The sequence below is a fragment of the Pseudophryne corroboree genome, chromosome 10 (assembly GCF_028390025.1).
Source record: "Pseudophryne corroboree isolate aPseCor3 chromosome 10, aPseCor3.hap2, whole genome shotgun sequence".
Classification (NCBI taxonomy): domain Eukaryota; kingdom Metazoa; phylum Chordata; class Amphibia; order Anura; family Myobatrachidae; genus Pseudophryne; species Pseudophryne corroboree.
Window position 1 is genome coordinate 296,254,430 of NC_086453.1, and position 12,886 is coordinate 296,267,315.

Consider the following 12,886-nt stretch of genomic DNA (forward strand, 5'->3'; position numbering starts at 1 on the left):
CTTCCTTGTCTGAGGTGGGACGGAAGCAGGACAGAGTGGGATAGATGTACGGGAGGGATGGTGGGAGCAGGGGGGCAGCAGAGGGGTGACGGGAGGAGATGTAATTTTGAATATCCTCAATTTTGGAGATGAAGAAGGAGGCAAAGTCAGTGGGAGTGAGGGAAGAGGGGAGGGGAGGAGGAGGGGGGCGAAGGAGAGTGTTGAAAGTTTCAAAGAGTCGGCGTGGACTGGAGGACTGAGAAGAGATGAGTGTTTGGAAAAAGGATTGCTTGGCTAGAGAAAGAGCAGAGCTATAGGAAGAGAGGATAAACTTGAAATGGAGAAAGTCCGCCAGAGAGTGGGATCTCCTCCAGGAGCGTTCTGCAGACCGTGAACATTTTTGTAGGAATCGTGTGAGTTTGGTGTGCCAGGGTTGGGGTTTGGAGCGGCGGAGGGGGACAGATGAGAGGGGGGCCACAGAGTCAAGAGCAGCAGTAAGGGAAGAGTTATAGAAGGAGGCTGCCTGGTTGGGACAAGTCATAGTGGAAAGAGGAGAGAGGAAGGTCTCGAGGGAGGACATGATAGTGGGGTTGAGGGACCCGAGATTGCGTCTGGTGATGGTGGGTCAGGGTGTGGAGCAGAGAGGGGAAGATGAGAGGGTGAAAGAAAGCAGATGGTGGTCAGAGAGAGGGAAGGAAGAGTTAGAGAAATTAGAGAGATCACATCGGTGGGTGAAGACAAGGTCGAGGGAGTGGCCGAGATTGTGAGTAGGGGTGGAGGACCATTGAGAAAGTCCAAAGGAGGTGGAAAGAGCAAGAAGGTTAGAGGAAGCTGCATTAGTGATGTCGATAGGGATGTTAAAGTCACCGAGGATGATAGAGGGGAGGTCGGAGGAGAGAAAGTGGGGAAGCCAGGCAGCAAAGTTGTCAAGGAAAGGTGTACAAGTTAGCACCTGTCGAATGGCTATATCCGTTCCCCTGAATTTGGATGGGAGAACGAGTCGCCATACTCTAAATAACTGCACGTAGTGCAGCCCGTGCATCAATAACATCCCGCTTTCCTGGATAGAAATGTACTAGGGCCAGAGGCCTTTCTTTCTGAAATGTCATTCTTGACCAGCCAGTCTTTTAAACTACGATTTCTGGTATAGCTCGCCATAACTTTGGTATTGTTCAACATCGGTAAATCAGGGTCGGAGGTTACAACAGGCCATAAATTCTTGATGGACTTTGTGATAGCAGGACTGTCAGTATTGAATTGCTGTACAAACGGCATGATATCTGTCCGTTGTTTTTTCTTAGCAGCCGATGGAACTAAAGTTGCTGCACGAGGAATGGCCAGTACTTTATTTTTGGCTTCAACAAGGTTGTCATAATTGTACCCCCTGGTGACAAATTTTTTGATCATGTCAATTTCCTTGACGGTTTGAGACAAATCATCAGAAATACGATGAATCCTCAGGAATTGCGAGAAGGGTAATCCCTTCTTCGTAAAGATGGGGCGATGACCTGGATGCACGAGGTGGGGTGAGTGGGTATTTAAATGTGTGTATTTTGTCTGGTCTTTTATCCTGATGACGATATTAAATTATCGAAACGTTGATATGTGAAACAGTGACCGCCGTGTCCTGTATTTATTTTCCAAATCCTGAGAGTGCCACTGTCATCCTCTGTCTATGTATATATATATATATATATATATATATATATATATATATTGGTAAACAAATTGGAGAGCGCAAATGAGTAATAAAAAGTATATAGTTTTACTTGTAAAAACTGTTTACATACATTTCAGTTTAAAACAAACGGCATGTGTGGAATACTGCAACTCAGCCACTGCATCCGTACTGCAGACTTCTCTCAGGGCCCGCTCTGGTTACGGTCACTGACGTCACAACGTCCACGTCCAAGCTTTAAACTGAAATGTATGTAAACAGTTTTTACAAGTAAAACTATATACTTTTTATTACTCATTTGCGCTCTCCAATTTGTTTACCAGTTTCTACTTTTCTCCGGTGGCACGGAGGGGATTGAAGCGCAATTGGACATTAATCTGGAGTTCCAAGGATTATAGCGCAAAGGACTGATTTCTGTTCGTATATATATATATATATATATATATATATATATATATTACTAGGTGATTCATCGCGCCCTACGGGCGCTCTTCACACCGTCGTAAGGGGCTACGCCCCTGTCGGCTGAGGGATGGTGGAGGGGGCAGGAGGTGTTGGTCTTGTTGGAGTTGTGGGTGTGTGTGGCAGGGGGATTGGGGAGGGTATGTCCGAGGCTGCCATAGGTGGTGGAGTTCCACATTGGGTGTGTGGATGGATGGTGAAGGGTATGGGGGCTTTGTAGTGTTAATGGGAGGGGTGGAGAGTAGGGTAGGGGGAGGTTGATGGTTTTGTTGAGGTTTCGTGTGAGCTGCAGGGGTGGTGTATTAGCATAAGCTGTGTGCCAAGGTGGGGAAGGGGGGGGGGGGATGCGCTGCTGCTGGGTCGTATATAAGCCACATATATTATTGTGTGGTTGATGGTGGTGAGGGCTGCGGGTGGTTGGGGAGGGTGTTGGTTGAAGGTTGCGCTGGGTGATGCGGGAGTGGCGAGAGGCCTGTCGCCCGTAGCCAGACTGGTGCGAGTGACTTGGCTGGTGAAGTGCAGAGTGAGCTGGCGGATCAGTGTGGGTCGGCTCCTGCAGTGTGTGCAGCGGCAGTGGGGAGGGGGGGAGGGGTGTGTGCGGTCTGGGTGTTAGCCGTGAGGGTGTGGCTGCTGCGCGGCTGCAATCTTACAGATGGTAGGGGGGGTTATCAGCGGCCTCGGTTGTGGCTGTGTGTCCCACCGTGGTGGGGAAGGTGGGTGTGTTAGGTGGTGGTGGGTGTTTGCAGGGGAGGTGTGGGGTGAGGCTGTATGCTTACCTGGCAGTGTGGGCGGTCAGTGCACTGCTGGCTTGTGGCAGGGAATGGTGTGTGCAATCTCTGGCTGGTGGTCCCTTCTGCTAGTGGTGTGTGCTGTGCTGACACTGGGACAGGCCAGGAGCTACTAAGTCCGCCCAGGTCTGTGACTCCACCCAGCGTTAGAAATGCAGGCACAGAGTCACAGGGCTAATATATAGGAGATATCTCCTATATATTAGCCCTGTGACTCTGTGTCTGCATTTCTAACGCTGGGTGGAGTCACAGAGCCTGCCCTGTCCCAGTCTCAGCACAGCAGAACGGACCACTACAGACACACCACACTGCCAGGTAAGCAAGGAGACCCACACACCCCTCCCCTGCAAACACCCACCACCACCTACTGCAACCACCTTACCCTCCGCGCCCCCCCCCCCCCCCCCCCCCTTCCATCTCTTACAGTGCTGCCGCGCCGACGGCGCCACACACAGCCGCTAGCCAGTCCCCCGCTAGCCCGCCCCCCTCCCCTTCCATCTCTTACAGTGCTGCCGCGCCGACGGCGCCACACACAGCCGCTAGCCAGTCCCCCGCTAGCCCGCCCCCCTCCCCTTCCATCTCTTACAGTGCTGCCGCGCCGACGGCGCCACACACAGCCGCTAGCCAGTCCCCCGCTAGCCCGCCCCCCTCCCCTTCCATCTCTTACAGTGCTGCCGCGCCGACGGCGCCACACACAGCCGCTAGCCAGTCCCCCGTTAGCCCCCCCTTCCATCTCTTACAGTGCTGCCGCGCCGACAGCGCCACACACAGCCGCTAGCCAGTCCCCCGTTAGCCCCCCCTTCCATCTCTTACAGTGCTGCCGCGCCGACAGCGCCACACACAGCCGCTAGCCAGTCCGCCGCTAGCCCGCCCGCCCCCCCCCTTCCATCTCTTACAGTGCTGCCGTGCCGACGGCGCCACACACAGCCGCTAGCCCGCCTCCCCCCCCACCCCTTCCATCTCTTACAGTGCATACAATCCAAACGTGCTTATTTCCCATGCAACCCCATGCCACCCCAACCACCTTACCAACAACCAACGCACCTCATATGTCCATAGACCATTCACCCACAACACCATACCTTACACACACCTCCCACACATACACCCCACAACACTACCCCCTACACATTAACACAACCTTCCACATTCACATACCTTTCCCCCATCCCTACACACAGCATGTGCACCTCCAACAGACATTACACCTCCAATACCCATCACCCCCCCTCAAACAAAATAATTCATACCATTCCATAGTATGTACCTTACTACTCCCTCCACTCTGCAACCACACGCTTTCACACCCAAAACACACACAATGTACATATTACATTCTACAAAACAGCAACACACTCTATAATCCTAAACAACACTAATACTGTGTCTGGCGCCGTCGGCGCGGCAGCACTGTAAGAGATGGAGGGGGGAGCGGACTGGCTAGCGGCTGTGTGTGGCGCCGTCGGCACGGCAGCACTGTAAGAGATGGAAGGGGGGGCGGACTGGCTAGCGGCTGTGTGTGGCGCCGTCGGCGCGGCAGCACTGTAAGAGATGGAAGGGGGGGCGGGCTAGCGGGGGACTGGCTAGCGGCTGTGTGTGGCGCCGTCGGCGCGGCAGCACTGTAAGAGATGGAAGGGGGGGGGCGGAGGGTAAGGTGGTTGCAGTAGGTGGTGGTGGGTGTTTGCAGGGGAGGGGTGTGTGGGTCTCCTTGCTTACCTGGCAGTGTGGTGTGTCTGTAGTGGTCCGTTCTGCTGTGCTGAGACTGGGACAGGGCAGGGTCTGTGACTCCACCCAGCTGTGCTGACACTGGTAGGGCAGGCTCTGTGACTCCACCCAGCGTTAGAAATGCAGACACAGAGTCACAGGGCTAATATATAGGAGATAGCTATACAATAGCTCAGCCTCTCAGCTTTACCAAGTATGAGGAATTGTAACGCCCTCCCTCCTCCAACTAAAATCCATTTAGAATGGTCAACAGAACCTCATATAACTGAGACAAACCTTTCCTTGTGTGACAGGTGTAGGCCATACTTCCTAACGTTGCATATGGCTAAGAAGGAATGGTTTGGTTCTCTATGCCTTTACTTGTGCTGTTACTATGTATAATTTTGTAGACTTTCCAGTGCAGCTAGAATCTAACACCCAATGTACTCTTTCCAAGCATTTATACATTTCTCATTATTCCCATATGAATTACACCTTGTACAGCCTCAAACGTAACATTTCTACCTTATACAGAATCACAGACTCCAACATGAACCCATCTACCATATACACAGGAACAGCCTCCATCACATGATTCCTTCTACCATATACACAGGAGCAGCCTCCATCACATGATTCCTTCTACCTTATATACACAGGAACAGCCTCTATCACATGATTCCTTCTACCTTATATACAGTCACAGCCTCCAACACATGATCCCTTCTAATATATACACAGGAACAGCCTCCATCACATAACCCCTTCCACCTTATATACAGTTAAAGCCTCCAATACATGATCCCTTCTACCTTATATACAGTCCCAGCCTTCATCACATAACCCCTTCTGCCTTATATACAGTCACAGCCTCCATCACATAACCCCTTCTGCCTTATATACAGTCACAGCCTCCATCACATAACCCCTTCTGCCTTATATACAGTCACAGCCTCCATCACATAACCCCTTCTGCCTTATATACAGTCACAGCCTCCAATACATGATCCCTTCTACCTTATATAGTCACAGCCTCCATCACATGATCCCTTCTACCTTGTATACAGTCACAGTCTCCCAATACATACATGATCCCTTCTACCTTATATACAGTCACAGCCTCCATCACATAACCCCTTCCGCCTTATATACAGTCACAGCCTCCATCACATAACCCCTTCCGCCTTATATACAGTCACAGCCTCCATCACATAACCCCTTCCACCTTATATACAGTCACAGCCTCCATCACATAACCCCTTCCGCCTTATATACAGTCACAGCCTCCATCACATAACCCCTTCCACCTTATATACAGTCACAGCCTTCATCGCATGATCCAACACCTGATCCCTTCTACCTGTATCCAGATGGAAGATAGACAGTAGATAAATAGACAGTAAGTGGGTTGACACCAGATGGTCCACAGGCTCAAATGTTGACAGTTCAATGGTCAAATGGTTAATATGCAGTGGTCAACACAAGTATCTATATGTCGTTATACTGGGAGCCCAAGTATCTGTGTGCGTCATACTGGGAACTCTGGTGACCAGATTTTGGGACCTCTCTTCTAAGAGATAAAATACTACAACTAAATAAGAAAAACAACTGATTAACATGAAGGTGGCCTAAATTTCAACCGCAATAGAATTAGCACCTAACGTTTGTACTGCCTATTGTTTCTTAGTCCTACCGACCTTATAAAACCAGATATGAGGGTTACGTCGCATAGCACTAGAAAGAGATACAAACACACTGAAGTATCTGCCTTTCATTCTCTAATTGCTTGAGGCCTAGAATAAAGTGCACAGAATTTTCACCTCTGTACTGGGAAAGTATCAAATTTAGGTGTATATTTCTGAATTAACGGGTAGGTAACAATATAGAGAGTAATCATGGAAAATGTTTCTTATGTTTGTCCGTTTAAATGGTATCACACACAGCACAAATATGTAGCAAATAAAGTAATTCCCTGGTGTGAAGCAATGTAAAAATGAGTCTGGTCATTTGGGGAGCCAAATTATGGGTGTGCAAACTAATTTCCGTTTTTGTAAATGGTGTTGATTTGACTGCAGTTCAGTAATTCCGTCTTCTAACACCAGAGGGCGCCCTGTTTCAATATACTGTGATTCAATATACAGTATTTAACTAGAATAAGAAAGTTGGATTTCTTTTTCGCATATGGTAAGTTGCACGATTATCATCCGTCATTCTGACAAATAATACTGAAGAGAGTAAATGATTTGATTAAACAGAAACATTTGCGTTTACCCTCCTTTAAAGAAATGGCTATCTGGCATTCAGTTTATTTATTTTTCAGGCTTGCTGGCGTCTTTAAATGAACAGTCTGTTGTTCAGGTTGACCAGCAGCTACTTATTAGATGTGCACATATTACAACCCGGGAGATAATAGATGTGTCAAGTTATGCACTGTAGGTCAGATGAGATTCCGCGTGCATTGGAAAGTATAAATTACGGGTTGTTTCCTTGCTCACAGCCTGCAGACTATTTCTATTAATCTATTCCTGTTCTTCTTTGTTGCAGGTTGAATAGAGCTAGTCAGACATATTTCTTCCCTATCCACCTGACAGATCAGCTTCTACCGAGTGCTGTGTTTTATGCCACCGTGGGACCCCTTGTTATCTATGTGGCCATGCACCGGCTTATTATCAAACCTTACCTCAAGGCGCAGAAAGAGAAGTAAGTGTTTCACAGACGCTCTGCAAATAATTCTGCAAGACGGTTTCTCTGTGTGCAAGGAAAATCGGGGTCTCTTTCAGTGTTTGTTAGTCATTTATTCAGGCTAATTATTTTAATATTTAGTTACTTTTCTTGCTGTAAAAATTACTGTCTAGTATAAAATAGAGGGGTTTTAATATGTTTATTGTTGTATAGCAGTAGATCAGCGATTAATATCATTTATTGATCAACACCCTCATATCACATAGCGTTGTACGGGGAATATTTAATCATTTATAGCAGTCCTGGCTCTGTTAGAGATTAAAGTCTAACTTCCCTAAAACACATAAATACAGGACTTGAAACCTTAGGAATGTTAGGAACCTGCCAGATGAGGTCTCCTGGTCGCTGTTGGTGGGCCAGTATTTTGGGGCAATATTTTTGGACAAAAATTATGCTAAGTACCTTGATTTTACTCTGTTATATTGCAGTTTTATATAAATTTTCTGATTAGTAGTGTTTAGTACTTGGAGTGTGCACCTGCATTTTCTCTTTTTACAGACATACACTTTGTTTATTTTGCATCCGTTCTGACATTTCCTACAGTGTTTATAAGTTTGATCACTCAATAACTTATAATAAAGTACTATGATATCACTCATGAATGATATGGGGGGAGATGTATCAAGCACTTTAAAGAAGATAGGTGGAAAAGTTGCCCATAATATCTTTTTTCTAACTATTATTTATAGAATGTATTTGATAAATGATAGCTAGCAGCTGATTGGTGTCTCACTTGTCCTCTTTAGAAGGTTTGATACACCTCACCCAGTGGTGCAAGTAGAAAAAATGTCTTACGGGTACTGTGTGCGCGCGCCGAAGGCGCGCGTGCAAAAAAAATGGGTGTGGCCAAATGCCACATGGGCGTGGCCAATGAAAATGGGGGCGTGATACACATATGGGGGAGGGGCAGATACACGTATGACCCCAATAGTGCCAGATACACGTTGCCCCACAGTGCCAGATATACATTGCCCCACAGTGCCAGATACACATTGACTAACAGTGCCAGATACACATTGCCCCACAGTGCCAGATACAGAAATGCCCCCAGAGTGCCAGATATACATTGCCTCGCAGTGTCAGATACACGTTGCCCCACAGTGCCAGATATACATTGCCCCACAGTGCCAGATACACATTGCCCCACAGTGCCAGATACACAAATGCTCCCACTGTGTCAGATATACATTGCCCCCCGTGCCAGATACAGAAATGCCCCTACAGTGCCAGATATGCCCCCAGTGCCAGATATCCCCCAGTGCCAGGTATACATGCCCCCCCAGTGCCAGATATCCCCCAGTGCCAGGTATACATGCCCCCCTGTGCCAGATATCCCCCAGTGCCAGGTATACATGCCCCCCTGTGCCAGATATCCCCCAGTGCCAGGTATATATGCCCCCCTGTGCCAGATATCCCCCAGTGCCAGGTATATATGCCCCCCAGTGCCAGATATCCCCCAGTGCCAGATAGAAATGCCCACCCAGTGCCAGATAGAAATGCCCCCCCAGTGCCAGGTATAACATGCCCCCCCCCCCCCCCTTCCCTGCTCACCGCTGCCGCTGGCCGCTGCCGTCCTGTGTGAGGGAAGGAGAGCGCAGCCTGTGCCTCTCCTTCCCCTCAGTCTCCGGCGGGTGTCTCACAGTTTAATTCAGCGCCGATCCGTGAGCCAATCAGAGCTCGCACCGCGAGCTCTGATTGGCTCACGGATCGGCGCTGAATTAAACTATGACACCCGCCGGAGACTGAGGGGAAGGAGAGGCACAGGCTGCGCTCTCCTTCCCTCACATCAGCGGCGGTGCGAGGAGCGGCGGCCCGTCGGTGTGGGTACGGCGTACCCACGGCTAAATTCTTACGGGTACGCCGTACCCACCCGTACCCGCCCACTTGCACCACTGACCTCACCCCATAGTATGGTACACAGTGGTCGAAGTGGAGATTTTGAAGTGGGGGTATGGAAAAGCGAAGGTTTTAATTATCCACACGCCCCGGCGTGGACACTCAAAGGGGGCGTGTCCTTAAGTGTAGTATACCACATCATATACCCCTTATAGTTTATACACATTATGCATCACCATAGTAGGGCCCCTTATATTATCTAGTATTGGTGCCCCTTATACATTATTCCACACTGAATGAGCTAAAATTCCCATGGAATGACCCAAAATTCACATTACGCCACACAGAATGAGCCAAAATTCACAATATGCCACACAGTATGAGCCAAAATTCACATTATGCCACACAGTATGAGCCAAAATTCACTTTATGCCACACAGTATGAGCCAAAATTCACATTATGCCACACAGTATGAGCCAAAATTCACATTATGCCACACAGTATGATCCAAAATTCAGGGACAGGGAGAGTGACAGCAAGGACATAGGGACAGGGAGCGTGACAGAGAGAGTGACGGCAGGGACAAAGGAGAAGCCCTGGGCTGCGGTGCGGAGGATGACATGGGCAGCAGTGGCGCCGGTGAAGAGGTGACAGCCCGGAGCAGCGGTGGTGTAAAGATGGCCTTCGGTCCCTATGACCGCGGCGCCACAATTTGAAATCTCCCCCTGATTGGCTGCCGGTTCCAGCGCTTGACAGTGCAGAATTTGAAAGGAGGCGGGGGTCAGTGCTCGAAGTGTCGGTATGACGTTCTGGCGTACACTGGCCCACTTCGAGCACTGATGGTACAGGGAAGTTTTGATATGCGGTATAGAACGCACTTCGCACGATCTGTCTGTAGTCTGGGCAAGGTATATACCAGTCCTGCGGGGGGGCAGTAACAGTCAGTACAGAAAGGATAAATGCCTGCAAACTGTAAACAGAGTGACCGCCTTATAGACCGTGATGCAGAGTTGAACGTAAGCCCATGTGCAGAAGAGTTCTTGCATAAAATTCACGACGCATGCTTGGAAAATGGAGGTGCACAAGTGTGGGTGATGCATAGACGTACACATTGTGATCACATCTACATTAATGACTGAAGAGGTGGAATTTGGGTGTTATGGGGTGCTCTCACATAAAGGTATAATGATTCGTGCAACATGTGGGCTACACATACCTGGACATAATGAGAATGCACCTGCTTGGGGGCTTATTGTTTGCAGCAAGTATAGTGCAGGCACACAATGGGGATGGTGATCAGTAGTAAACCACAGGCAGATGTTGACTTCCCTGCATGCCAGTCCCTGGCACTTCTCTGCATAGCAGTCCCTGGCACTTCTCTGCATAGCAGTCCCTGGCACCGCTCTGCATAGCAGTCCCTGGCACCGCTCTGCATAGCAGTCCCTGGCACCGCTCTGCATAGCAGTCCCTGGCACCGCTCTGCATAGCAGTCCCTGGCACCGCTCTGCATAGCAGTCCCTGGCACCTCTCTGCATGCCAGTCCCTGGCACCTCTCTGCATGCCAGTCCCTGGCACCTCTCTGCAAAGCAGTCCCCTGGTACCTCTCTGTATAGCTGTCACCTCCCTGGCACCTCTCTGTATACTGAAGCACTCTCTGTCACCTCTCTGCAAAGCAGTCCCCTGGCACCTCTCTGCATAGCTGTCCCTGGCACCTCTCTGCATAGCTGTCCCTGGCACCTCTCTGCATAGCTGTCCCTGGCACCTCTCTGCATAGCTGTCCCTGGCACCTCTCTGCATAGCTGTCCCTGGCACCTCTCTGCATAGCTGTCCCTGGCACCTCTCTGCATAGCTGTCCCTGGCACCTCTCTGCATAGCTGTCCCTGGCACCTCTCTGCATAGCTGTCCCTGGCACCTCTCTGCATAGCTGTCCCTGGCACCTCTCTGCATAGCTGTCCCTGGCACCTCTCTGCATAGCTGTCCCTGGCACCTCTCTGCATAGCTGTCCCTGGCACATCTCTGCATAGCAGTCACCTGGCAATTCTCTGCATAGCTGCCCCTGGCACCTCTCTGCATAGCTGTCCCTTGCACCTCTCTGCATAGCTGCCCCTGGCACCTCTCTGCATAGCTGTCCCTGGCACCTATCTGCATAGCAGTCACCTGGCACCTCTCTGCATAGCTGTCCCTGGCACCTCTCTGCATAGCTGTCCCTGGCACCTCTCTGCATAGCTGTCCCTGGCACCTCTCTGCATAGCTGTCCCTGGCACCTCTCTGCATAGCTGTCCCTGGCACCTCTCTGCATAGCTGCCCCTGGCACCTCTCTGCATAGCTGTCCCTGGCACCTCTCTGTATACTGAAGCAGTCTCTGGCACTTTCCTGCATAGCAGTCCCCTGGCACCTCTCTGTATACTGAAGCTGTCCCTGGCACCTCTCTGCATAGCTGTCCCTGATACTTCTCTGCATAGCTGTCCCTGGCACCTCTTTGCATAGCTGTCCCTGGCACCTCTCTGCATAGTAGTACCTGGCACCATTCTGCATAGTAGTGTTTTTCAGCAGCGTACGCCCAATTCCCCCTTCTTCGTCGACTTTAATATCCATGTACAGAATCCAGTGGCGCTATTTAAATACACAACACTCTCCTATATAATTGCCCAGATCTGTGACTGTGTGGCTAATGCTGGGCGTGGCTAGGAGCTCTCATTGGGTTAGAAGCAGGTCTATCACACCCAGTCCACAGCTGATTGGGTGAGAAACGCCCTCCCACACAGGTTACATCCAATGGGAGGCTCTGTCCTTTGGCTGCTGTGTGAGTGTGTGTTCCAAGAGCAGGATTAACAGTGGGGCTCATGGAGCTCCAGCTCCAGCCTCACACCCCAATATAGGCCCACCGCATCTGCAGCAACGTACCCTCCAACACTTTACACATAAAAATCACTACAAATTCGAATTTCCTATACTTTCAATGGACGTTTGGAGAGCCAAAAATCGGTACAGACCATAAAAAAAAGGTGCTGTATCTGCCAAAAAGGTCCACCTGGAGGGTGTGCCACTGCATCTGCAGCAAGTCTCTGCTGTAGATAGGGGGGGAAAAACTTTTCCTACAGCGTCCTATGGGGGTCATTCTGACCTGATCGCTCGCTGCAGTTCATCGCAGTGCAGCGATCAGGTCAGAACTGCACATGCACCGGCGCCAGTCTGCCTGCCCCCTCTGGCATCAAAAATCCCCACTCCCTAGCCGCAGCGCAGGTGGAACAAAAGCTGCTGCGGCCACCGGCATAGATGTGTATGAAAGCGGCACAGCGGAAGGCTTTCATAGGCCTCCCTGCGCTGCATACTCTCTGAGCCCCGGAGCCTCCTCTGCGCGTGATGTCACAGAGGTGCCTCCCCGCCACAGCTGCGCACAGATCCCCAGAGGCCCTGACTCCGCAACACAGCACCTGGCCGGCCTGGAAACCCCGAGATGGCTAATGTATCAGATAGAGTGGGTGATATCACGGAGGGTAATGTCTGGATGCTGACACTGCACAGCACTTTCACCTTTTACATTGATTCAGCGAGTCAGTCAGTTCTGCCAGCCAGTCACTAATTGTTAGCGCCGGTGTCCCAACGCGCTGCATTACAGGGAAGTATAGGCACTAAATAAACTACAGCTTCCAGCAACCCTTAGCGCCGAAGCATTCCGGCGCTAAGGGCTGCTGG

The 12,886-nt window shown here is 50.2% G+C and overlaps 1 protein-coding gene across 1 annotated transcript in view; it reads left to right on the forward strand.

The window, feature by feature from the left end:
• Positions 1-12,886, forward strand: part of DNAJC11 (DnaJ heat shock protein family (Hsp40) member C11) — a 298,464-nt gene that overhangs the window by 255,602 nt on the left and 29,976 nt on the right. Inside the window, exon 11 of the mRNA XM_063943394.1 lies at positions 7,156-7,311. Coding sequence (XP_063799464.1) covers positions 7,156-7,311 — 156 coding nt within the window. The remainder of the gene's footprint in view (positions 1-7,155; positions 7,312-12,886) is intronic.